This window comes from Oncorhynchus clarkii, chromosome 30, assembly GCF_045791955.1.
Source record: "Oncorhynchus clarkii lewisi isolate Uvic-CL-2024 chromosome 30, UVic_Ocla_1.0, whole genome shotgun sequence".
NCBI lineage: Eukaryota > Metazoa > Chordata > Actinopteri > Salmoniformes > Salmonidae > Oncorhynchus > Oncorhynchus clarkii.
This window is the reverse complement of record NC_092176.1, coordinates 25,751,367-25,777,139: the sequence shown is the minus strand read 5'-3', so window position 1 is coordinate 25,777,139 and position 25,773 is coordinate 25,751,367. Positions and strand designations below refer to the sequence as shown.

Genomic DNA, 25,773 nt, shown 5'->3' with positions numbered 1-25,773 from the left:
GAGAAATAGGGCAGCAGCAAAACAGTTTGAGCCATCAAATCATTTTAAAGTCCAATAAGGCTCAGATCAAAACATATAAACATGATTAAGATTAAACCTCTGCTGCTTTCAAATCAATGCCAAAAACAACAAAACACAGATCAGTCTTTGTTAAAAGCACTTGGTCAGGCGCAGATGGAATTACTGTATGCATAACTTACAGTCATGCACACACCCAGTCCATTTCAAATGCCTAGCTGCCACATCTTATTAGAATTATATATAGCACTCATTTCAATAACAACCTGTGCACGGCCGTGGTTAACGTAATGGAGGGCAGGCATGAGGCTGTGTTTTGCCAGGCAGGAGGAACCTACTCTTTTCAGGATGCCAGACACGACCAGGGAAGCTGATCCGTCAGCATTATCTTAACCTAGTTGTCAGTCAGTGACAGGAGGCTAGGATGGAATCAGATTAGATGACCCAGCCTTTTATTCACTGGCCTCATTCACTCGTCAATACCAATGTAGGGGGAAGATGTAAGGCATGCTTGTCTGTCTTATGTCAACCCTCTCTGACTCACTGCAGACAGGCTGTGGTTGGTTGGGTCTAGTTATGGGGTATGAAGAAATGGCTGGTCCACGACATCTATCTGTGGGGAAGCAAAAGCTGGACATACCATGGTTATGGAGGAGAGGGATCTGATTTATGTAGTACCATGCCATGGTTATGGAGGAGAGGGATCTGATTTATGGTAGTACCATGCCATGGTTATGGAGGAGAGGGATCTGATTTATGGTAGTACCATGCCATGGTTATGGAGGAGAGGGATCTGATTTATGGTAGTACCATGCCATGGTTATGGAGGAGAGGGATCTGATTTATGGTAGTACCATGCCATGGTTATGGAGGAGAGGGATCTGATTTATGGTAGTACCATGCCATGGTTATGGAGGAGAGGGATCTGATTTATGGTAGTACCATGCCATGGTTATGGAGGAGAGGGATCTGATTTATGGTAGTACCATGCCATAGCCCATGGCAGATAACGACTGGGATATTGCTCTCCCTGTGAGGGGGTGGGAGAGAGGGGAACGCTGGGAGGATGAAGTCGATAACATGGATATCAACCCATAATATGTAGTTAACAGAGTCATTTGGGAGCTTGCCTTTATATTATATCAGAACTCCTGGTCTGAAATATACATTTGATCTAATTACTGTCACATAGCCTGCAGTAAAAAATATATAGGAGACGTATCCATCTTGGAGTGTGTAAACCCCCATCGAAGAGAGAGTCAGAGGGAGTCATCACACGGTCTATTGTTTGAAATAAGTCTTTGGTGTTTTGTTGTATTGATGCCATTTCTCTATCTTCATCGTCAGTGGAAAAACGAATCTACAACTAATTTGTTGTGCTTGTCAGTTTCACTACAGACGCAAACAAACAAAACACATGAACTCTAGATAGTATAAAATAAATACAATAAAAATTACATTGATCTACAGGCCTACATCATGTAAATCAGAGACTCAAGCTAACATAATCATCCTTATGTTTCTATTGAATCCCTCAATTACAAAGTATGGATGAGGCCATACACCACCCATGTATAGCATGAGACCATACACCACCCATGTATAGCATGAGGCCATACACCACCCATGTATAGCATGAGGCCATACACCACCCATGTATAGCATGAGGCCATACACCACCCATGTATAGCATGAGGCCATACACCACCCATCTATAGCATGAGACCATACCCAACCCACAACCCATCTATAGCATGAGACCATACACCACTCATCTATAGCATGAGACCATACACAACCCATCTATAGCATGAGACCATACACAACCCATCTATAGCATGAGACCATACACAACCCATCTATAGCATGAGACCATACACAACCCATCTATAGCATGAGACCATAGCATGAGGCCATACACCACCCATGTATAGCATGAGACCATACACCACCCATGTATAGCATGAGGCCATACACCACCCATGTATAGCATGAGACCATACACCACCCATGTATAGCATGAGGCCATACACCACCCATCTATAGCATGAGACCATACCCAACCCACAACCCATCTATAGCATGAGACCATACACCACTCATCTATAGCATGAGACCATACACAACCCATCTATAGCATGAGACCATACACAACCCATCTATAGCATGAGACCATACACAACCCATCTATAGCATGAGACCATACACTACCCATCTATAGCATGAGACCATACACTACCCATCTATAGCATGAGACCATACACTACCCATCTATAGCATGAGGCCATACACCACTCATCTATAGCATGAGGCCATACACCACCCAACTATAGCATGAGACCATACACTACCCATCTATAGCATAAGACCATACACCACCCATCCATAGCATGAGACCATGCACCACCCATCCATAGCATGAGAACATGCACCACCCATCCATAACATGAGACCATACACCACCCATCCATAGCATGAGACCATACACCACCCATCCATAGCATGAGACCATAGCATGAGACCCCACACCACCCATCCATAGCATGAGACCAAACACAACCCATTTATAGCATGAGGCCATACACCACCCGTCCATAGCATGAGACCATACACCACCCATCCATAGCATGAGACCATAGCATGAGACCATACACCACCCATCCATAGCATGAGACCATACACCACCCATCCATAGCATGAGACCATAGCATGAGACCAAACACCACCCATCTATAGCATGAGACCATACACCACCCGTCCATAGCATGAGACCATACACCACCCGTCCATAGCATGAGACCATACACCACCCATCCATAGCATGAGACCATAGCATGAGACCATACACCACCCGTCTATAGCATGAGGCCATACACCACCTATCTATAGCATGAGGCCATACACCACCCATCCATAGCATGAGACCATACACCACCCATCTATAGCATGAGAAAGTGGAAACAGAAGTGATAAATTGTGGAGGGGAACAGTCAGTGTTAATTAAAGGGGTTATGTAAACCTTTACCTTAAAATTGAACTCTATGGTTTCTGTGTATGCTGCCAAATCTGATGACTGTATTCAGCCCCAAGACATTTGATAAGGAGGAATTACAGTTCATTGTATCTTACTGTATGAGCGACAGTACATAGTTATCGTTTCAGGATTGATTAAAAAAAATATAGTCCGTTTCAAGATTTGGGATTGGTCCATCAGCCATCAAACAACTAGAGACTGTTCCTTTTAAAGTACAGACATGATGTAGATTACAAACACAATCAGACATCACATTCCTGATAAAAATAAACTGTGATAGAAAGAATATAGTGTAGTGAAAAAGAGTGGGGTTAAAGTCTCAATGACCATGCAGAGATTAGTAATCTCCACGAGGGAGCGAACATTAATGAGAACTAATCAGGTATATACACAATTAAAACAAATATTTTCCATGTTATTGAAGGGGAGTAGAATTACATGCACAATAAAACCAACATTGCTTTTATATCGACCTGTGAGTCATCCTTATTCCTCCCATGTTCTTGCTGTAATATAGTACATGACTGTGAGGAGCCCTTTGAGAGAAAGAGAGAGAACAGCACAACCCAGCACCAAATTCATCTACCAGACCACTCCCTAGCCTGAGATGCTGCTTGTAAAAGAGGAAATATGGATGAAATTGTATTGCTTTTTAATCTGACACGACTAGCAACAGACCCAGTCCTGCTAAAAGCATTTTCAATGGTGAAACATAAAGATGCATGTATCTACCCAAACCTGAGGACAGGCAGTTGTGTAGTGATATTATGAATCACTTTGGCATTGCGGATCTCAGTGAGATTATCAGCATCTATATGACACAGAAGACTGAAGCGTCCCCTATAACCTATCGCTCTCATGTTATCGGCAGTATATCAATCCTGTTATCTTCATCTCTGATGTTAACTCACTGTGACACTGCATGAGGAAGGAGAGCTCTGCTCTTTCCAGAGTAGTGACAGGATAGAAAAGCTGCATGGATGGAGAGAGAGACAGAGACGGAGAGAACGAGAGCAAAATCTGAAGTCTAGTGATAATCTAAAAGAGGATGAGATATTCAAAATCTAAACAACACAAAGAACAAGGTGGGTGATTTAGCAAACCAGACAGACAGCCTAAATGCCATCATGCTATTTTAATACAGAAGGCTTATATCCTTTAAAATGATATCAAACAAACGGTGCTGATATCACTTTGCCCATATCAAAACAAACAATGTAGATTCAATTACTAAACTGACATCAAATCCACAGCGAGACCCACAATCAAACACATTAATATAATATAAGAGAGTGGATATCTGGGCTGGGCTCTCATGGTCTCTAATATGCGGAACTTATTGACACTAATGAATTGAACAGCAGCAGTGCTTACTGAACCTCCCAATAAAGAGAGAGGACAGCAGCAGTGCTTACTGAACCTCCCAATAAAGAGAGAGGACAGCAGCAGTGCTTACTGAACCTCCCAATAAAGAGAGAGGACAGCAGCAGTGCTTACTGAACCTCCCAATAAAGAGAGAGGACAGCAGCAGTGCTTACTGAACCTCCCAATAAAGAGAGAGGACAGCAGCAATGCTTACTGAACCTCCCAATAAAGAGAGGACAGCAGCAGTGCTTACTGAACCTCCCAATAAAGAGAGAGGACAGCAGCAGTGCTTACTGAACCTCCCAATAAAGAGAGAGGACAGCAGCAGTGCTTACTGAACCTCCCAATAAAGAGAGAGGACAGCAGCAGTGCTGCGTAAACACACACAGTCTGTGTCCCAAATGGCACCCTATTCCCTATAAAGTGCACTACTGTTGACCAGAGCCAACTATTTAGGGAATCGGTGTCATTTGGATTAAGATCATTGGGGATATACATTTAATTACTATCCTAAAAGTTCAATTAATGTGGTAGAGAAGAGAGTACCACAATGTTTTAAAACACCACAGACACCAGGAAACATCAAGCACTTAGCCCTGGATATTGGAATGAATCCATCTATCCAGCCCTCACCACCACCCCATCATGTTGGGGTGAGTAAGTACTGTATGAGATTAAAGACTCCCCTGGTTTGCTCTATGACATCCTAATGTATCATTATACACTTGAACATAACTTTCACAATGACCAATTTTTGTTACAATGTCTACACCAGCATACTATATAGTTAGAATGAAGCAATGTATTGGGCATTCTAAGTGGTATTCTAGTATGGACATTGGATCGAACATTGCCCATACCAGCAGAGTAATAGTGGTCATGGAGGAAAAGAGAGTAATTAATCAGGAAACAATGGAGTCTACTGGACAACTTGAGTATCGCCACATTTAAATACATCTATATTGTAAAGGAGGAAACAGATGTGGAAGTCAAAGATTAGATTTCTCTGTCTGTCCACATTGCTCTGGCTCCCTTGCCAATGTGCATTTGGGCATTTGGTCAAGGGCATGGGGAAAGACGTTATACAAAGTGTTTGTGTCAGCACCCAGTCCAACGTTATAGCACATCTTGTTTCTGGAGAAATACCAGAAGCTGGACCTACGTGGAGGAATCAGGGAACCTTGTCACATGGCATTATGAGCCTTATGTGAATGAGTGAATCATATTGTGGTCGTGGAGGACAGACACACTGTAAAGCCACTGACAGACAAGCCAGGCACAGCAGTAACAGTAACACTGGGCCAGAGCTCAGCTGGCATACTATTCACACAGTGTCTCTTCCTCCATGCCTGATATGACATTTGTGTGAAGAGCTGGCAATCACATGGCCCACAATGACTCACTCTATGGCTGGGAGAAGGGAGATGGCTCACAGGTCTTTCAACATAGTATACGTGGGGCTTCATCTATGTGGTCTCCTGCTGTGTGTTGTGTTGTGGTGCACTGTGGAATGTTGTTTTGTATTGCGGTGCATTAAGGAGTATTGTGGTGTATTGAGGAGAATTGTGGTTAGAGCGTTGGGCCAGTAACCGGAAGGTTGCTGGATCGAATCCCCGAGCTGACAAGGTAGAAATCTGTCGTTTTGCCCCTGAGCAAGACAGTTAACCCACTGTTCCCCGGGCGCCGAAGACGTGGATGTTGATTATGGCAGCCCCCTACACCTCTCTGATTAAGAGGGGTTGGGTTAAATGCGGAAGACACATTTCAGTTGAATACATTTAGTTGGACAACTGACTAGGTATCCCCCTTTCCCTATTGTGTAAAACATGTGTGCCCCACATATTTTAGTGTGGATGTGTACAGTTATTCCACCCCAGGGGGTTCCGTTATACATGGGCCAATCCTCTGAATATGTAACTGCATGAGAAATCAAAGAGCAAAGCAACACCAGGGTAAAATCCTAATCCTTAACCATCTGTTGGGGGTCAATGATTGGCCCATCTATCTGGCCCTGAACACAGCTTGACTGGAACCCCTGCTGCAATAGAGAAGCTGGGCAGAAAAACCGAGGTCTGGAAGATTGGAGAGGGACCTACGAAGTAGGTACAGCACTGTATCAGCTACTGTGGTGACAATGCATACAACTAGCACATCAGGGCTACAGCATTAGCCTACTTCTTCATCTGACCATTTGTCTATGCAAAGCCTCTTACAGCCAGGGAGGAACCAGGGAGTTGTTGTTGACACTCCAATCTAGATTGCTGGGCAACAGGGCAAGCCAAGTCCATAGGTTTCCTTTAATCTAAACATTAACCCCCAGTACAAACGCCATGCTACACCCTGAATAGTTTAGTCTGGGCAACATTTGAAACCATTTGCTTTACGTTGCTTCAGTTGTTGTTTTTTTGATGATTTTCTATTTGTTGTCTGTAATAATTACATGCACCAGTTTCCCTTTTAAAACAGCTGCTTTTAACAGCACGAAGGAGAACAGTGTCATGGAATAAAGGCTGATATCATAATCATCACACGAAATAACGTTACATCTGATGATTTATTTATCACATCGTGACTGCATGAGAACATCTGATGGTCCTTTTAGCAAAACATATGAGTCAAATCAAATCAAATCAAATGTTATTTGTCACATACACATGGTTAGCAGATGTTAATGCGAGTGTAGCGAAATGCTTGTGCTTCTAGTTCCACAACAGGTGTAGGACAAATAACATGTCATGTGGTGTGGCAAAGCTTCACTTTACAGTCTCTCTAAACCAGCCAGAGTAGAAAGTGACACCTATTTGACCACAAAATAGACAATAAATCTCACCAGTTCAGTCAAACCACTAGTCTCCATAAGCAAATAGACTCAGCTGTAAATCTAAGTGCAGATTCAAATTTGCAGCAGGCCTAGGCTGTACTCCAAATGTTACAATCAGATTATTAGCCTGTCTATAAATTATGCATTTAAAGTAGATCACAGGGTCAATCAGGGATACAATCCATGACGTGGGACCGTGTGTGTGCGCGTCTAGAACAAAACAAATAGAACAAAACAAATCAGGGTGGAAAAAAAAGAACCTTCAGAAAAACATCACTCATTGTAAACCACATACATTTCCATAATGAAGGTGGAGCGGTACCGCTCGAAACACTACAACCTTCAGAGCGCATGCACATGAGTGACAGGAGTAAATGTCCCGTTAAACACTTAGATGTAGATTTCGAAGGCGAGGCAGTGTTCCTATTCAATATTGAACTCATCCATTACCCAAGCTACCAGCTGCAACAATATTTATTCGCTGCTCCGTTGCTTGTTTTTCCCGTAGAACTAAAGGAGAAACTAGCTGGCAAGTATGGCGGACTACGGGTTCATGGTAACCTATTCCCGCTATGTGCCTACCTCTTAGGCTACTTCAAGCTTGAGTGGGGTGTCCAATGACGTTTATTCTAGAAAAAAAAATGAATTTGGGAAACAAATATAGCCTAAAGTTGGCCTACATGCCACAAAGGAGTTTCTACCATAATGCGTCGACACACGTAAACATTGTTACCAAAACGAGTACAGGACAATAACATGTCCCGTGCACAGTCAAAACGTTTGATTAAACCATTCATTACAGCATAAAGATCCGACCCGAAAAATCAGTCTAAACCTCCAACAAAAACTTCTAACAGTAATAGCCATTAGCTACCACCAGATCATTGGACCTAGGCTAGGACTGATACTAACGAGGACGCTTTATTATGTGTAGACTATTAGCAGAAGCATGTATGACTTAAACAAGGATAAAACTTACGTAAAAACGAAGAATAAGGTGGTGGATCCCACAAGAAAAGTGGCAGCAGTAGATACCGGGATGTATTTGGTGGGTTTAAATCTCTTTCCAACGCTGTTGGGCATTCTGTAATTTCCACATTCCTCAATTATTTATTCCAATTGGAGACGGTATACAGATGTAAAGATCCAGTCTGAAATATCTACATTTACCGATTCAGAAAATCTGTCTTTATTACTGTTAAACGCACACAGATCCAAAGATAGTCAAGCAAAAATATACTGCGCTCCGAAAGACTAGAAATCCCACTCTAGCAATCCAGCCCACGAGTGAGGTCACAAAACCGCTTGAAAGGTGGAGCCTAGGTTGAAGATAACAATATAATATATTTTAAACCTAGTTTAATGCTAAACGAAGAGGACTGTGATGGGATGCTTAGGTTACAGCCAGGGGCCACACGTTTTATTCACCCTCAAATCGGATTTTATATATTTAATTTTGTTTAAAAACATTTTTTAGGCATGTCTAAACCAGTCACTCATCACTATCGTTTTATGCAACTTTTGTTACATATACATTCATTTTGACTTTGGCCCTACTGTGAGGGTAGAGAGTGAAAAACCAAAATATATTATTATTATTTATTATAATAAGGACCTCCACAAGCTCTGCTCCCCTGCTGAATTTTCAGGTCTTTGGCATCTGTTTCATGGGCTGTGCGCGCCCTCTAAAGGTGAATAATTTGTTCGTTTTGTCCAGCTTTCGCGTATCGTAATATCTGCGTTTAGCTGGTTCTTTGGCTCTAGCGAGACACCATAGTTCCAAGCACTGTATGTTTTCCTTTTTAATTAGCTGCTAGCTTGTTAAGTGATTCCAAGTAGCTTCATAATCTTTGACTGGACTTATTTTTAACGAGCGATTAAAGAGTCGTTGGAGGGTATTCACTCTATTCCTGCACATAGAAAGGGTGTAAATCCACAGTCCAGACCAGAGGCTGTCTAGCTAGGTCAGGATTAGCCGCTCCTCGAGACTGCTGGCTGCTCAGTTCTTGAAAGGGATCTCTTCTACTACAGACGTTGGGCGGCATTAGCAAGTTAGCTCGCTACCTAGAAAACCCACTGCACAGAACCGATAGTTTTTCACAACATGTCATATCGGAGGACAATTAAAATAGTGTGTGGGTTCGCTGGCGGATCAGCGGTGCTGGTTGTTGCGGCTGCCGCAGCTGAATACCAGGGCTGTTTCGGCCACACGCGAGCCGCTCGGTGGAGCCTGTTCAATGTTTTGCAAGCTGCACAGCCAGCGGTGAACCGCACTGTTGAATCTACTGGAAATGCCTGGGACTTCAACTGGGATAAGTATGCCTCCTTTATTAGCTAAGTCTGATGCAGACTACTATAAAACATAGAGGGCGGTCAGATCTGTTCACGTGGGTCAAGTAGTTTAGTCTGACTGAGTCAGTGTGATTGATTGATATTAACAGCCAGCGACAACATGTTGACAGCCTGACAGGTCTGGGCTCTTGGCATGTCATCAAGAGAAGTAAACCGCAACACACATAACTGATTTGTTCCCTCTGTACTGTACTAGGCGGGACCCGTCCGCACTGTTGACAAATGGGAAGAAGAAGGAGGTCGTCAGTGAAGACCCAAGCTCAGAGCAGGACAATGGGAAACCCAAAGCCACACGCAACATCCTCCTCATCAGACACTCCCAGTACAACTTGAGTGGCAATGGAGACCATGAGAGAATCCTCACCCCTTTAGGTTGTGTACCCAGTGCTGCTGTGTACTCATGTTGCTAAAGGCATGAAACATAGACCTATTTCTCAACTATACTCTCCAGCTCAACAGTTGAATTTTAGTGAATAAGAAGAGTATATTCAGCAGCACTCAACAGAGGTGGTGAAAGTGTTTCACAATTGCAGTCTGCTAATTTTGGGGACTATGTGTTTGTGTTCTGCAGGTCGGGAGCAGGCTGAGTTTACTGGCCAGCGGTTGGCTGCCCTTGGGTTAAAGTATGACATCATGGTCCACTCCACTATGGCCAGGGCCACCGAGACTGCCAACATCATCAGCAAATACCTCCCAGGTCAGAACCATAGACCGGCAAACTTTACAGCTGAGGCGTATGCCGGAGTATATACAATATTTACTTTACAGCTGAGGCGTATGCTGGAGTATATACAATATTTACTTTACAGCTGAGGCGTATGCTGGAGTATATACAATATTTACTTTACAGCTGAGGCGTATGCTGGAGTATATACAATATTTACTTTACAGCTGAGGCGTATGCTGGAGTATATACAATATTTACTTTACAGCTGAGGCGTATGATGGAGTATATACAATATTTACTTTACAGCTGAGGTGTATGCCGGAGTATATACAATATTTACTTTACAGCTGAGGCGTATGCCGGAGTATATACAATATTCACTTTACAGCTGAGGTGTATTCCAGAGTATATACAATATTTACTTTACAGCTGAGGTGTATTCCAGAGTATATACAATATTCAGATCCAGGTCCCATGAGACTAACCAGTACCGTACATCAGGAGTGACCAAATCTCCTTCTGGAGAGCTACCATCCTGAAGGATTTCTCAGACTGAATCTAACACTCCTGATTCAACTGAATCCATAGACCATATGGTTGAATCCGGTGTGTTTGTGTAGAGTAGGAGCAAAAGCCAGTAGTTCAGTAGAAGGGCTGGTCACCTGCTCCTATACATCTTGCAGATATTCACATCACCTGATACCAAGGCTTTATCTGATAACAGCCTCAGAAGCTTTGATCTCAGATATTTCAGATGTAAAAATGTCATGAATCATGATGAGTACTTCACTACTCACCGCTAACTAACTTTAATCTTCCGTTATGTTATTGGTTTAGGGGTGGAGCTGGTGAGCTGTGATTTGCTAAGAGAAGGAGCACCCATTCAACCTGTGCCTCCTGTCACCCACTGGAAGCCTGACGCTGTGGTGAGATGGCCATTCTGGGTTCTCAACGGCCTGTGTGCCTGTCATATTACCTCCTGTTCAGTGTCCCTTTCACTTGTTATCTATATTGAACAAAAATATAAACTCAACATGCAACAATTTCTAAGATTTTACTGTGTTACAGTTTATAGAAGGAAATCAGTCAATTGAAATAAATTCATTAGGCACTAACTAATCTATGGATTTCACATGACTGGGCAGGGATGCAGACATGGGTGGCCCTAGGAGGGCATAGGCCCACCCACTGTGTAATGATCATGCTGTTTAATCAGCTTCTTGATATCCCAAACCTGTCATGTGGATGGATTATTTTGGCAAAGGAGAAATGCTCACTAACAGGGATGTAAACAAATGTGTGCACAAAGTTTGAGAGAGACCTTTTCTGTGCGTATGGAACATTTATTGGATCTTTTATTTCAGCGCATGAAAAATGGGACCAACACTTTACATGTTGGGTTCATATTTTTGTTCAGTATAGTTACAGCTGTCTGCTTGTATGTATCATTCAATGCAATGCAATCAGAGGTCAGCTCAAACTCTCGTCTTACACAACCACTGTGGACCTTTCTACCGCTCTACAGCAGTACCACGAGGACGGGGCCCGGATCGAGGCTGCCTTCCGTCGCTACATCCACCGCGCTGACCCCAAGCAGAAGGAGGACAGCTACGAGATCATCGTCTGTCATGCCAATGTCATCCGCTATTTTGTGTGCAGGTGTGTTGCTCTCCCGAGGCAGGCTGAAGCTGGACCAAAGCCCCATTCAACAAGATGATGCTAATCATCATGACTTTGTGTAGCAATTCCAATATACTGTATTATATCTTTTGCATTTCGTGAAAATAATGATGTGCTTGCCAACATCCCATGACAGATGTGTATATTTGTTAGATCGGGGTGTATCGGTTGCTCTAACGGTCTCAATCTCTTTCTGTCTGTATGTCTCAGGGCCCTGCAGTTTCCTCCAGAGGGCTGGCTGAGGATTGGGCTGAACAACGGCAGCATCACCTGGCTCACCGTGCGCCCCAGCGGCAGGGTGGCACTGAGGACACTGGGAGACTCAGGGTTCATGCCCCCGGACAAACTCACACGGACCTGACCATGTTCCACCTACAGTATTCACTCGTTCTCTTTCTGAGAGGTTCAGATGTCGGTCGCAGGGTGAACTGAATGGCTCTTGATTTCTGCTTAAGTGTCTTGAAAGTTATTTTTGGTGTTAATTTTGTAACTTCAATGTGCAATGAGATATTCTGTGGTGTTTTGTTGTGATCAACTCCCCTGCCATCGTTTGCCAACTAGGGGAAAGTGGGGTAAGTTGAGCCACCGCTTGTTTCTAGGAAACCATGCACAAAACTAATAATGTGACCAAATATTTAGGAAGAGGCAATCATTTCATGGAGTCTGGGAAGGAAGAAACCATATGGTAAGCAAGTTACAGCCCAAAAATGGATTTTCACAAAGTTAAATGAATTTGTGTTATAAGTTCCATGATAATTTAGCAGGTGCTTATATTTGTCCTATTTCATACATCTACAAATGTATATTAATACACGGGATTTGGAAATGTCTTTTTTTTGTACATCACACCTCCCCCTGAGACACACTCAACGAGTGGGGTCACAGCCAGGGTCTGCCATGATCAACAAGGACCGTGGCGCAATTAGGGTTAAGTGCCTTGCTCAAGGGAACATCAAGATATTTTTTTTTACGTTGTCGACTCTGGTATTTGATTTCAGTCACTGGCCCAACGCTCTAACTGCTAGGCCATCTGATGCTTGTATCTAAACCTATGTAGATAGTTTTAAGATTGTAAAGACCCCAACTGCTGTACAAAACAAGCTACAATATGAGGTCCTAAACTTAGCATGAAAGTGGATCCTTGTAACTGTTTGGGCTAATATAGTCAAAATGTTTGTCTTGAGGTAACTTGAGCCAATACCACCATGACAAATTATGATTGCATTTTGTCTGTTTTATACATAATATGCATAGTATTTTTGCAATGTGTCATGCATATGAACTCAAGATAGTAAATTTGTATTGATACAGAGCAGACATGATCATGCCTGTGTATAGAATTGTAAAACAAGAAGGGATCAAGCCACCCCTTGAGGTTCTTAACAGAGCAGTCAAGGAAGTGAGAGAAGGAGCAGCAGCAAGAAATGAAAACATACACTGAAGAGGTACAGTAACAAACATGTAGCTGTGTGAAAGGGAGTCTGTGGCAGAGTAGCAGAGGAACACAAGGTCTCATCTGATGACTTGGAGTCTGAGCTTGATAAACAAATCAAGAATCTCACGGACCAGTTTCATGGGCTTAGTAGCCTCAAATACAGAGAACTTGCCAATTAATTGGCAGATTGAAACGTCCCTGTCCCAGATTACTGGTCAAGAGATGGAAGGGTAAGTGATATTGAACAGCGAGATCTTTATCTGAAAGTAGGCATACATTTAAGACATTCAATATACCACAACCTTCCTTCCATTAATTCAACTTTGACCTACCAGCACCACCACCCACTTACCCCAAGGTGGCTCAATTTACCCTGTCCCTATGCTCAACTTACCCCATACCTGGGTTAGGTTGTGCCAAGAGTCCACTTTTTCTGGACAAGCTGTGTTTTCAAAAATGGTATGTTTATTTCCAGGAATACACAACATCATTAAATATATGTAGATATCATTGTTAGAAAGCATACTATATTTCCCTTGACATAGTGATGCTAAATGTAAAAGTTGCTCAAAATACACCACTCTCCCCTACAGAGTGAAAGGGGAGTATACATGTTGTGCCCTTTCTGTCTTGATTTTGTATTAAACTGAAGGGGATTTTGTATTGATTCAGGTTTCTCAATTAACTGTTGCTGTAACAATGCCCTTAACTCAGAAAGCTGATGTGATGATGACTGCCAGGGCCCACTCAACACTTATTATGAATGTAAACAGTATGCGACTTTCAAAGACAAAGTGATAGGATTTTTAAACAAATCATTTGTCCATAGTATGTATGGCATATTTGCTGTAGTTCTGTAAATGCTTCTCATGCTGTCCTTTTGTATTTGGATCAAAGCTTCCTCTTAGGTTTAGATACAGTTGTGTTCAGTAGAAACATGCAATAAAGGACACATGGTCATGTAAATGTTTTGTGTTACTCAGCAGTACACCAAATAAGTACTCTTAGTTATAAAATAGGGTTAGCGTTAACTCAAGCTGGGACAAAAGCAATGATACTGTCTAACAGCAAATCTGATGCATCTTAGTGTTGGCACTACAAAGCTTGAAGGGATCAAATTAATATTTGTTAGTAATTTGAATGGTTTATGAAGTGTCATATTGTTAGTGTGCCACTGTCACACTAAAGGCACTAATATACAGTAGTAGAGAATAAGGGTGACACTGCCATTTAGGGCAATATTAGAAAGTGCTCAAAGGACAACAATTCAAAGATGAGGAAACTGTTTTATTGATTAATCAAAAGCAAATGAGGATCTGGACATACAGAAAAGGAGAAATTCACAATGAATTTTTAAAAATCCTTTTTTAAAGAAGCACAGAATGCCAAAGCACAATAAGTATGTTTAAGTATTTAGGTGCAATTTGCAGGACTCCACATTCATAAAACATTTGGAGACCAGAACGAAATCTGTGTCACCTGTGAACACGAGAACGACAATACAATCCTCTCCATGAAAAAGTTGGTGCCTTTAATCAAGATTTTCTATTCACATTCAATATTACTCACATCTCTCATACTAAGAGTGACAATCTATATAGTAAGGGTGATTCCTATTCAATTTTGATTTAAAGCTGTTGATTTCTATATTCAGCTTTGCTGGCTGGCAGACCATTCTTTTTACAGCAGTTTGTAAATGGACCTTATTTTAACGGTGATAACTATCTTCATAGAGTTTAGCTACAGGTTCTTGCACATTCACATTTAGTAAGCCATTGATTACAAATGAGTAAACATGTCTTTGTTGCACTCTGCAGTAACCTCTTATGTACAGCTTGCCATTACTCTCAGACACCTTTAGAAAAACCAAGAACAGTTCCAAGAAGTTTACCTTTCAGCTATTGTGTGAGGCCGACAGTCGTTAAAAGAGAAGTTAAGTGTGAAGACAACACAGAAATTACATGACGCACAAAAACATTGGTACCTGGAAAATGAACACATCTCTATTTATTAATGAAATAACAAAATAAAAACATGGAAAACTTCAGTGTATTACCATATTCCCCATGTTTGCTTTGGAGCCATTTGTTGGGTGAGCTGCAGTCCGATGGTGGTTGCTATGCTGTTGTCAGGATGCATCAACTTTAACCAAACTGGACAGGATGTGGCTAATTCTGCATGGAGACTGACTGGTCCATCGTTTCAGAAAATTAAGGCAATTCCTGAACTTAGAAGAAACAAAATAACTGGCAGTTGGTTTAGTACACACATAAAAAGTTGGTTTTGTGCTACTGACTGACATTTAAAAAAAAATTACTTTACAATATTGACATTTCTTTTTACTTCTTAAAAACAGCTATTTTCAGTTAAGTGAATCTTACCGACGATTCTATTCTGAAGTTTAACGAACATCTACTCAATGTTTTGGGGAGTGCAGCTGTATTACTGGTTATTAAAAAAGTTGACTGAGCTATGACACAGGTGTTTCACACTTACTATGAATAATATTGTCAATTCAACACTCATACAGTACAAAGTACAGACTGAAGGAAACCTGGTTCTTTTTTTCTTTTTTTAAGTCTGAGTGTACATCACGACCCGACATACTGAGAATCTTGTATGTATGCAATATATAGAAGTAGTACCATACGTCATTAATACAAATCTTCAAGACACTTGTGCATATTTTGTTAGGTACATGGTTTTGAGCTCTGGCATATTTAACCACCGTGGTGGCAGGGCTGTAGCCTATTGTTTCTGGCCAGGGGGGTTAGTCTCGGTCAGGGCTTGGAGTTGGCTAAGGGTCGTTGAAGTGCCTGAGGCGGATGCGTTGGATGTAGCTGGCATGTGCAGGGCTGTAGCGGTTGGGGCTGGTGAAGTCTGGAAAGCCTGTGTGTCGGGCGGGACTGAAGCGGCCACCAGCAGGGGACACCAGGCTGCTGACAGGAGAGCCGTGTGTGAGGGGAGAGGCCTGATATACCCTGGGTCTGCTTTTTATCACTGCAGAGCTGGGCCAGCTGAAAGACAAACAGAAACAATACCACCACCAGTCTGCATTTATTTGGTTGTTTCCATACGATAGCAACTGACATTTAAGCACTTGTCAATGTGTTTCCATATTTAGGCAACTTGCAGGCAGTGACAACTGTTCATATGCATGGAGACATGCATACCTTTGCATGTCTGATGAGGTGTACGTCTGAATTGTGCTTTTCCATTTCTGAATGCTGGGGAACTTCGAGGGGTCGATATCTGTGGCTTCTACTGCCGACAGGACCTGTCTGTCCAACTTGGTTGGTGAATCCCTGAAACAACAGACAAAACAAGAGAGGTAGGTTGAAGGGTTTGGCAGATTTTAATTCTGCTGTTGCTTGCTGACGTCTGCAAGCAGGAAGTTATCCCACTGTGCAGCTTCATTTTCCCCACAGAATACATAACAGCTCGCCTCTGCAGTCAGCTCTAGTACATTATCCTTAATTATAAACTTGGTGGTTTCGACAAAACATTTATTTTTACTGCTCTAATTACTTTGGTGACTATTTTATAATAGCAATAAGGCACCTTGGGGGTTTGTGATATATGGCCAGTATACCACATGGCTAAGGGCCTTGTCCTAGCACTCCACGTTGCGTCGTGCTTAAGAACAGCCCTTAGCCGTGGTATATTGTCCATATATCACACCCCCTTGGGCCTTGTTGCGTAATTAAAAACCTCAGAACAATCACCCTAAACCTCATCACTCACCCTTCAATGAAAAGTCTTCTTCTGATGCGAGGTGGGGTCCGTGCTAGTAACTCATGGGAGTTGTCCAGGGACTTACAGGAGCTGGATGATCCTGAGCTGCTCAGATCCCTCCCCCCGTGATCCCACGACTTAGATCTGGAGCAGAGTGTGCGCCCTGACACGGTCCCTGGCCCCAGCACCCTAGTCCTTGGGCCCAGAGCCTCCAAGCTCTCCTCAGCCACAAAGTACTCCTCCGAGCTGCCGCTTCCACCACTGGCCCTGTCTTCCATCCATACCACCACCTCTCCCTGCACCTCCCCACTCACACAGGTCCCCCTCCACACCCCCCCCTCCCTGTCCCCGGCCTCTGAGCTACAGCCCCTCTCAAACAATAAGTCTTCATTGGTGTCACCCCCCAGCGTGAGACGGCCCACCCCGGATGCCAGATCGTCCCGAGAGAGTCCTTCCCTGTGCCCACCGTGCCTGTGTCCCCCACTCCTCCTCCTCTCCCTGTCTCTGGTGGGGTTGTCCACCCCATCCTGCAGGGACATCCTTTCAAACTCCACCATCAAGTTGGAGATGGGCGACAGCACGCAGCAGGGGGATGAGGAGGCGCGGGGGGACATCATATCCCCGTTGTGAGTCCTCTCTGCCCCCGTGGAGGGGCACAGGCCCAGGCCGTTGTCACAGATGGGCGAGAGGAGGCTTTCTGACACGGAGGAGCACAGGAGGTCTCGCTCGGCAGCTGTCTCGATGAGGTCATCGGGCAGGATGTGGAACTCACGGAGGCCCAGGCCGCCCACAGCACCCACCAGACTGTCCTTAGAACACGCCGAGGAGGTAATGCTGGTGAGTGCCGTGTTCTGACGGTTCTTCATCTCCTCCAGGCTGATGTCATCACCCTCGTCCAGGAAGGCCCCCACTGAGATGGAGTTGCAGAACTTCTTGGGCTTACCTGTAAATGGCAGAGAGGAGGGGAAACTGTTCATTTGAAGCACACAAGAAATGCATTTACTGGTCAATCTAAAGTTGTATGGGAGCATCAATTCAAGACCTTGATGGCTGTACCATCGCTCTCATTTCTCAAACTTGATCATCTGAATTCAATACCAGTACTATACAGTTTATCAATAGCAACTGGTGAGGATAACATTACCTGGGGAAGGGGTTCTGAAGCGGTTGCTGGTTTCGTTCTCCCCTGCCTCTTCGTGTGCACGCTGACTGAAGTCCTTCTTGTTGAGGTACTCCTCCAGCTTACGGAGGCCGTCTGCAGAAGACAGGTCTGTAAAACTCTCCAGGAAATCCCAGTACTCAGCCCAGGGGTGGCCCAGCTCTCTGGCAAGGTCTCTGTGAGGGAGGAGAACATAACACTGTGGTTGGAGAAGCTGGGAAAAATTGAACAAAGTTGTTAAACTTCAGGCTTTCTAGACGTACCTGCCCACTTTCTCTGCTCCACGGTCAGGGTCAGACTTCAGGATGTGCTGGAAGTGCCCCGCCCTGTCTCTTGGGGGTGTCTTCCATACCCGGCGGAACTCATCTGCCTGCAAGGGGGACACCAAGTAATCTTACATATAGTGCACACGGAAAGTATTCAGACCCTTTCACTTTTTCTACATTTTGTTAGATTACAGCCTTATTCTAAAACATCTACACACAATACCCCATAATGACAAAGCAAAAACAGATTTTTTGTTTTATTTTATTTTAACGGAAATATCACATTTACATAAGTATTCAGCCCATTTACTCAGTACTTTGTTGAAACAGGCAGCGATTACAGCCTTGAGTCTTCTTGGCACACCTGTATTTGGGAAGTGTTCCATTCTTCTCTGCAGATCTTCTCAAGCGCTGTCAGGTTGGATGGGGAGCGTCGCTGCAAAGCTATTTTCAGGTCTCTCCAAAGATTTTCGATCATGTTCAAGTCCGGGCTGTGGTTGAGCTAATAAAGGACATTCAGAGACTTGTCCTGAAGCCATTCCTGCGTTGTCTTGGTTGTGTGCTTAGGGTTGTTGTCCGGTTGGAAGGTGAACCTTCCGCCCCATTCTGAAGTTCTGAGCGCTCTGCAGCAAGTTTTAATCAAGGATCTTTCTGTACTTCGCTCTGTTCATTTTTCCTAACTAGTCTCCCAGTCCCTGCCGCTGAAAAACATCCCCACAGCATGATGCTGCCACCACCATGATTCACCGTAGGGACGGTGCCAGGTTTCCACTAGACGTTACGCTTGGCATTCAGGCCAAAGAGTTCAATCTTGGCTTCATCAGACCAAAATCTTGTTTATCATGGTCTGAGTCCTTTAGGTGCCATTTGGCAAAGTCCAAGTGGACGGTCATGTGCCTTTTACTGAGGAGTGGCTTCCGTCTGGCCACTCTACCATAAAGGCCTGATTGGTGGAGTGCTGCAGAGATGGTTGTCCTTCTGGAAGGTTCTCCCTTCCTCCACAGAGGAACTCTGGAGCTCTGTCAGAGTAACCATCAGGTTCTTGGTCACCTGCCTGATCAAGGCCCTTCTCCCGATTGCTCAGTTTGGCCAGGCGACCAGCTCTAGGAAGAGTCTTGGTGGTTCCAAACTTCTTCCATTTAAAAATGATGAAGGCCATGGTGTTCTTGGGGAGCTTCAATGCTGCAGAAATGTTTTGGTACCCTTCTCCAGATCTGTGCCTTGACACAATCCTGTCTGAGCTCTATGGACAATTTCTTCTACCTCATGGCTTGGTTTTTGCTCTGGCATGCACTTTGGACTCCAATCAAGTTGAAAAAACATCTCAAGGATGATCAATGGAAACAGGATGCATCTGAGCTCAATTTCAAGTATCATAGCAAAGGGTCTGAATACCTATGTAATTAAGCTATTTCTGTTTTTTATTTTTAATACATTTGCAAAAATGTAAAAAAAAATTGGTTTTCGCTTTGTCTTTTCGGGTTATTGTGTGTAGACTGATGAGGAAATCTTTGATTTCATCCATTTTAGAATAAGGCTGCAATGTAACAAAATGTGGAAGAAATTAAGGGGACTGAATACTTACCGAATGCATAAGGTATCAGTTGTTGTTTTTTATACATTTGCAAAAGTTTATAAATACCTGTTTTAGCTTTGTCATTATGGGGTATTGTGTGTAGATTGATGAGGGAAAATAATTATTTTATCAATTTGAGAGTAAGGCTGCAACGTAACAAAATGTGGAAAAAGTGAAGTGGTCTGAATACTTTCCAAATGCACTGTACATCCTGTGTTTCAACAACAGCTTCCCATATGAAAATATAATGAGCTAAAAAAATATAGAACTAAAGTGTAAAAATGGGTGATAAGAAGACAAAAAGTGTGCGAGTTGAAAGAGGACATGATATGACAATGACCTTAGATGGGCTGAGTGGGCCAACGAATGCCCTAACTGACATCACTGGATCCATGGGACTTCGTATGAGCCTGGGAGCCAGCGAATGAGTAAGAGTTTCTGATGGCTCAGGTGACCAGGGAGCACCAATGACAGGCTGGGAAGAGTTGTCTGTGGCCCTCAGTAAGGGTATATAGCAGCGATCTGTGGTTGACAAAAGAGAAGGTGCCTTGGGGTAAACAGGTTGACAGAAGAGAAGGTGCCTTGGGGTAAACAGGGAAAAGAAAAAAAACACAAGTCCTGTGATTGGGAGGAAGTGTACTTACCTTCCAAATAGTCACATATCTTCTGTTTCACCTCTTGGGTTTTGTTTTTTCTTTCACAAATAACCTGTCAGGAAACAGAAGAATTTCAAGAAATCCAAAAGTTATGTGGCTCAATGAGCAGTCATTAGCTAGCTTTAAAAAAAAGTATATATCTGGAGCAACTCACATCAGATGGCTTCTGGTCGTACTTGTTCTTGCAGTTTTTATCCGTATCAGGATGTGAACACAGGACATTCACCACTTCTGGACAACCAAACTTACAGGCAAAGTGGAGTGGTGTCTCAAATCCCTGCAACAGACAGAACCAGAGTTACACACATACTCTATGAACAGAGGCAAGTAGGTCTGCACTCAAAAAGAAGCTTAATTTTTCCATTTCTTAAAATGATTTTGTCTGTACAGGGGAATCGGCTAAAAGCCTTGTCTGCACAAATATTTCATCTAGAAACCTTCTTCGGTGTTAAACCTACAGTTAAATCTATCAGCAGGTACATATGGAGAAAGGGTGAGATAAGGAGACTCACAGCTTTGTCTGGAGTATTGAGGTAAAGGTCTATGATGTAACGGATGCGTTTCTGCAGCATGGCCTCCAGGTCATCTGGGTACATGAGCCTCATGAAGTCAGGATTCTCTAGAGTTTCCAGCAGGAGCTGGGCGACACCCGGCTGATTCTCCTTTGCTGCCACGTGCATCACGTTGTACCGGCACCCCTCCTAGGAACACACAGTGGACATTGATGAAGGAAAGTAGTGCAGGTCAGTGTTGGGTCACAACTTGTTTGTCACAGCCACAGAGGCCTGGCTTGAGACTGGGCTGTGGTTAGAAACATTAATTTGGTTGGAAAAAGGAAAACTAATAGGATTTATACTGAAATTGTCAGAGTAATAGATCAGTTATGTTAGAACATTATAACTAAATTGGTCAACAGAATTACTGAGTCATATCTGAAGGAGTCATATCTTTCTATGTGGTTGACTACCTATTTTTGTGATACTTCACTGTAATCATCTGCTGGCTGACTTCCTCCCTGACTCACCTGCACAACAGTGGGGTTGTCTCCAGAGCCAATGAGATAGCGTGGGTTGCTCCAGACCAGCTCACTGAAGGCTACCTCATCCCCCTTCTCCACAGCCTTCCTCAGCTTGGCTGTCAGATCCTGGCAGCGAGGGCTCTTGAAGCTGTTGGCCCTCTCCCTGTTGATGGTGTCTGCCTCCATGACAGGGACGTTGTCTAGTGCCACAGACAAAAGAGACGAAGACAACAGATTAAAACAGAGGTCAGCAGAATATGTGATAAACAATTTACTTGTTTAAAAATCCAAGAAATGAAATGCCATCCAAACACCCTTGAAAAGCACTGACTTTGCATATTTTTCAAACAAATGTATTTTTTTGTAAGGAGAGATAATTGTCCTTTTCAGCCCAGCACTCACCCTTGCAGAAGACCAGGCCTGGTTTGACAGGGGAGACACATGGGGTGGATTTACTAGGAGAGGGGTAATAGTCACAGATTCCCTTGGCAAATTTCTCAGCATCGTCTCGATTGGCAAAGGCTTTAAAGCGAGCTCCTTTCATCATTTTCACAGCCTGAAGAGCCTCCTTCTTATCACCATACACGTGGGCCCTATCTGGAAGTGAGAGAAAAAAAGGTAAATTAAAAAAGGTATGTTTCTATAGGCTATAGATAGCTCTTTATATCTACCTACAACTAGAAACATTACAAGCAAAGCAGCTCAAATTCTTACGACAATTTTTTTTTTGCCATGCTAATGCAGAAAGCCATAAGGTGACAGGTGCTATAGATCTCAACCACTGACGGCTCAAAACCAAAATAACCCCTGAACAGCATGATGTCATGGAGAAGCAACATCAAATGTTTGAATTGGACCTTGAGCGTAGTGTGACAGCATGGTCAACATACAGAATATGCGCACTGCACTTTGTGTAACCCAATCGCTAGCCAGCCAACAGTTCTCTGTCTTTGCATTTCTGTGTGGGAAAATAAATAATGACAAATACACGTTTGACCGACTAACAGCCCAAAGTGTAAATTGCAGGGGTAGTTTACATCAGCCCAGGTGAAATAACAGTTTCTTACCATTTCTAGCCAAGACATCCTCCCATAATGGACACACTCCATAGAACATTGGTGACACTTGGGCCATCTTTGAAGGAGTCTCTGCTGTATACTGAGAGCCAGTGTCTTCCCTATTGATATTAAAAGGGGCCCTTGACTTCACTGTCAGGCCAAGTTCCTCTTCCTCTGGGGGATTGAGCCCCATTCCGTAACCAAAGTCCATCTCATCACTGACAGCCTTAGGAGAGTCAGTGCCAGTCGCTGCTGATGTAGCACATGACGGCACTGGTTTGGCCTGCTCTGCAGCTCTGGCCGCCGCTGCACTACTGCTTGTGGCTGGGCCTGTAGTGGTGGCATTACTGCTGCTATCCGTCTCTGTGGTGCTGCTGCTGCCCTCGGCTCCCGCCAGGACGCGGGCCAACTTCCTCTCGAAGATGGCACGGGTGGTGGCCGTGATTGGACCGCACTTGAGGTCGGCCCTTGTGAACTCCTCTCGCAGCTCGTCTGCACTCAGCCCTCTCAGCCTGCTCAGAACCGCCTCCATGCTTCAGCTAGGCTACCTGTGTAGTCAGAGGGTAACACATCGTATGATATCACATTCAGATACAAACTGCTGTGTAATGATAGTGATAGTAAATGTTTCTATTTTGATTGAGGTACCTAGTCACCTCAATCAAAACGTCCTATTTTTTGGGGCGGATAAAAAATTAATTTGTTCCAACAGTAAAGTGCATTATTCTCATGATTCCTGTAATAGAAGTGTCTGTCCTGCCGCTGTGCCTGCCTGATTCGCTGGGACCGGATGCTGTAATGCATGAGCCTCTCACACTCTCTCCCCTTTCTCGTGATTGTATAACATTTCAAAATGCAATTGTTGGAAAAAACTACTTTGGAGGCAACTCATTGTTCATATTAAAGAGAGGAGGGTCTCAGTTTTCTGAAGGTATAATATATCTGATATGGCTTTGAAATACGGAGCGAGAGAAATTGTGCATCGGCCATGCCGAGTAAACTACGCCTTAATGCAAAAATGTTTTAGGACATTACATTTACTGTTAAATGAATACATTGCTACTAGCAGTAGGTGTTATATTTAGAGTTAGCTATCTAGCTAATGTGTTTTGAGTTTCAACTTCCCCAGGTGGTGAATTATAACCAATTGAATGAGGCCTATTTATATCATATTAGTGCACAAAGAGATTAAGGAAAAAAATAATTCTACAAATTCTGGAGCCCTACTTTCATTAACCCAACATTCATAACCACTGGATTAAGTTGCATGTCAACATATTTTGAATCATGCATTACTGCTTGGACATATGTGTAACAACGTATTAATTGAATATCATTTCAGTAGTCTATTACGCTTCCTAATGAAGCATTGTGAATTACTTTATAAAATGACTCAAACGTATTCTATTGTGTGACGCTGGTACCACCAACTGAAAAAGTTAAATGTTTGTCTGGAACCCAGCCTTTTGAGCTAATTGACAAGTGCACCTTACTCCCCATGATCCTCGAGACCGACCATAAGTAGGTTATTAATGCCATTAATGGACTGTTTCAAAGCATAGAGACAACATACATTCACAGCCTGACTCTGAATATGATTAAACCCCGAAATAAACTCAGTCAGCCTTACTTGATCAAACAGCGAAGTAACGCAAGTCTACATGCCGCTTGGTTTTTTGCAGGTTCACAAAACATGCAAGCCATGAAAGGAAGGGGCGATTCGAAAGCTTCGCACACAAAAAACGCTCCGATCAAAATCTAGATTTGTACGGAATAAAGCACGTTAAAAGCCTTTTGCGTTCGATGTTTTTAAACTTCCTAGATTTCAGAGAAATCAGGGAATATTTCCAATCACCGTCGATGCAATCCTACTCATGCTCACGCCCAAGTGCCAGTCCTAATATCTATTTTTGTGCATTAACAATCTGATATCTCATGTCTTCATAGTGATGCTATTGATTCACGCTATCTCAGCACATATTTGATGACAAAAGTCGTATCTACCTACTTACCAGACATCATCTTAACTGCTTATTGTTCATGATCTGAAATGTATTTTAATATTCAGCTGGGATAAACTGTTGAAACAGACACAATGCTCAAGTCAAGACCGTCTGGAATCGTCTCATTGTTTACAAGACACTGTGCGCATGCTCACTTCCGAGGGAGGGCTTTCGTTAGCGAATAGTTCAAACCAAGCTAGTAATGGTGGTGTTGCTAGAAACAGTTCACTATGCAAGCAATGCATTTGAAAGGCAATAATGAAGTGACATTTGACACCTACCTATATGTAAATGCAGTGCCTTAACTGGGTTTAGGCAAGCACGACTGAGTAATCTCATGTCATTAGCTAGCTGGCTAAATTATTATGCTGACTCGCTAGCTAGTTACGCCGGAAGTTTAGCTTAGAAGACGCTAGCAAGCAACCCACTTTCCATAATATAACGTAGGTAGCTAGTTATTTTGGGACATGCTGCGAAAAGTATAACCCCACCAACAATATAAAATCATTTTAATACTTAAGAAAAAAAAAACCCAACTAGCTACCTAAATTAGCTAACCGTGTAGTTATGACAAGTGCGTGACGAAGGAACAAGCTAACTAGCCCTACAACCAACAATTAGTTAAATGTGCTATATTTAGTAAACAACTTGGATAACGCATTAATATATTTTATTAATGCAACTACTGGAACGTTTGGACTTGGAAATGTATATTATTCTGCAGTATTTGAAATGACAACAAAATGAACGTTAGCATGCACACCTCCTTGCTCTCCACCTGCCCTCACCGCGACGCTTTCAAACTATGTTGAGAAAGGACCCAGGTTTTGATTAACATAATGCCTGATCGAAATTGAGACTACTGTGAACAGTCTATGACTGCGTACTATGCTAGCCAGACAGTCTGGAAAAAACCGAGCAGAACATAAA

At 43.1% G+C, this 25,773-nt stretch overlaps 3 protein-coding genes across 6 annotated transcripts in view; 1 reads left to right on the top strand and 2 right to left on the bottom strand.

Annotated features, from left to right (window-relative positions):
- The window catches only part of LOC139389483 (palmitoyltransferase ZDHHC8B-like), a 125,404-nt gene extending 116,896 nt beyond the window's left edge, over window positions 1–8,508 (bottom strand). Inside the window, exon 1 of one of the 2 annotated variants that reach the window (XM_071136308.1) lies at window positions 8,218–8,508. In XM_071136308.1, the coding sequence (XP_070992409.1) occupies window positions 8,218–8,321 (104 nt within the window). In that variant the 5' untranslated portion in view covers window positions 8,322–8,508. The remainder of the gene's footprint in view (window positions 1–8,217) is intronic. The other variant, XM_071136309.1, reaches the window with a different exon arrangement.
- A 442-nt stretch (window positions 8,509–8,950) lies between these two features.
- Window positions 8,951–12,753, top strand: LOC139390023 (serine/threonine-protein phosphatase PGAM5, mitochondrial-like). The gene is made up of 6 exons (XM_071137129.1): window positions 8,951–9,554; window positions 9,787–9,962; window positions 10,162–10,287; window positions 11,095–11,183; window positions 11,783–11,916; window positions 12,148–12,753. Exons 1-6 carry the CDS (start codon window positions 9,343–9,345, stop codon window positions 12,296–12,298), a joined length of 888 nt encoding a protein of 295 aa, XP_070993230.1. The 5' UTR covers window positions 8,951–9,342; the 3' UTR covers window positions 12,299–12,753.
- Window positions 12,754–14,638: 1,885 nt separating this feature from the next.
- Window positions 14,639–25,663, bottom strand: LOC139390246 (ankyrin repeat and LEM domain-containing protein 2-like). 3 transcript variants are annotated; one of them, XM_071137496.1, is made up of 13 exons: window positions 25,607–25,663; window positions 22,850–23,388; window positions 22,185–22,379; window positions 21,789–21,982; window positions 21,277–21,465; window positions 20,919–21,041; window positions 20,753–20,816; window positions 20,449–20,630; window positions 18,530–18,636; window positions 18,252–18,442; window positions 17,117–18,050; window positions 16,546–16,677; window positions 14,639–16,389 (listed from the first exon to the last, which is right to left on the bottom strand). In XM_071137496.1, the coding sequence occupies exons 2-13, from the start codon at window positions 23,370–23,372 to the stop codon at window positions 16,170–16,172; spliced, it is 3,054 nt and encodes a 1,017-aa protein (XP_070993597.1). In that variant the 5' UTR covers window positions 23,373–23,388; window positions 25,607–25,663; the 3' UTR covers window positions 14,639–16,169. The 3 variants fall into 3 exon arrangements, with proteins under 3 accessions (XP_070993597.1, XP_070993598.1, XP_070993596.1); XM_071137497.1 differs by lacking the exon at window positions 25,607–25,663 and adding an exon at window positions 25,125–25,231; XM_071137495.1 differs by lacking the exon at window positions 25,607–25,663 and adding an exon at window positions 24,853–25,000.
- Window positions 25,664–25,773: the final 110 nt, after the last annotated feature.

What these genes read in the sequence shown, in the direction of transcription:
- LOC139390023 (XM_071137129.1), top strand. Translation starts at nt 9,343, where the DNA reads ATGTCATATCGGAGGACAATTAAAATAGTGTGTGGGTTCGCTGGCGGA. An exon ending in TGGGACTTCAACTGGGATAA is followed by an intron (nt 9,555 to 9,786) that starts GTATGCCTCCTT and finishes GTACTGTACTAG; the next exon opens with GCGGGACCCGTCCGCACTGT. An exon ending in ACTGGAAGCCTGACGCTGTG is followed by an intron (nt 11,184 to 11,782) that starts GTGAGATGGCCA and finishes ACCGCTCTACAG; the next exon opens with CAGTACCACGAGGACGGGGC.
- LOC139390246 (XM_071137496.1), bottom strand. Translation starts at nt 23,372, where the DNA reads ATGGAGGCGGTTCTGAGCAGGCTGAGAGGGCTGAGTGCAGACGAGCTG. An exon ending in GGATGTCTTGGCTAGAAATG is followed by an intron (nt 22,380 to 22,849) that starts GTAAGAAACTGT and finishes TCTCACTTCCAG; the next exon opens with ATAGGGCCCACGTGTATGGT. An exon ending in AGAAGACTTTTCATTGAAGG is followed by an intron (nt 16,678 to 17,116) that starts GTGAGTGATGAG and finishes CTGTTGTTTCAG; the next exon opens with GGATTCACCAACCAAGTTGG.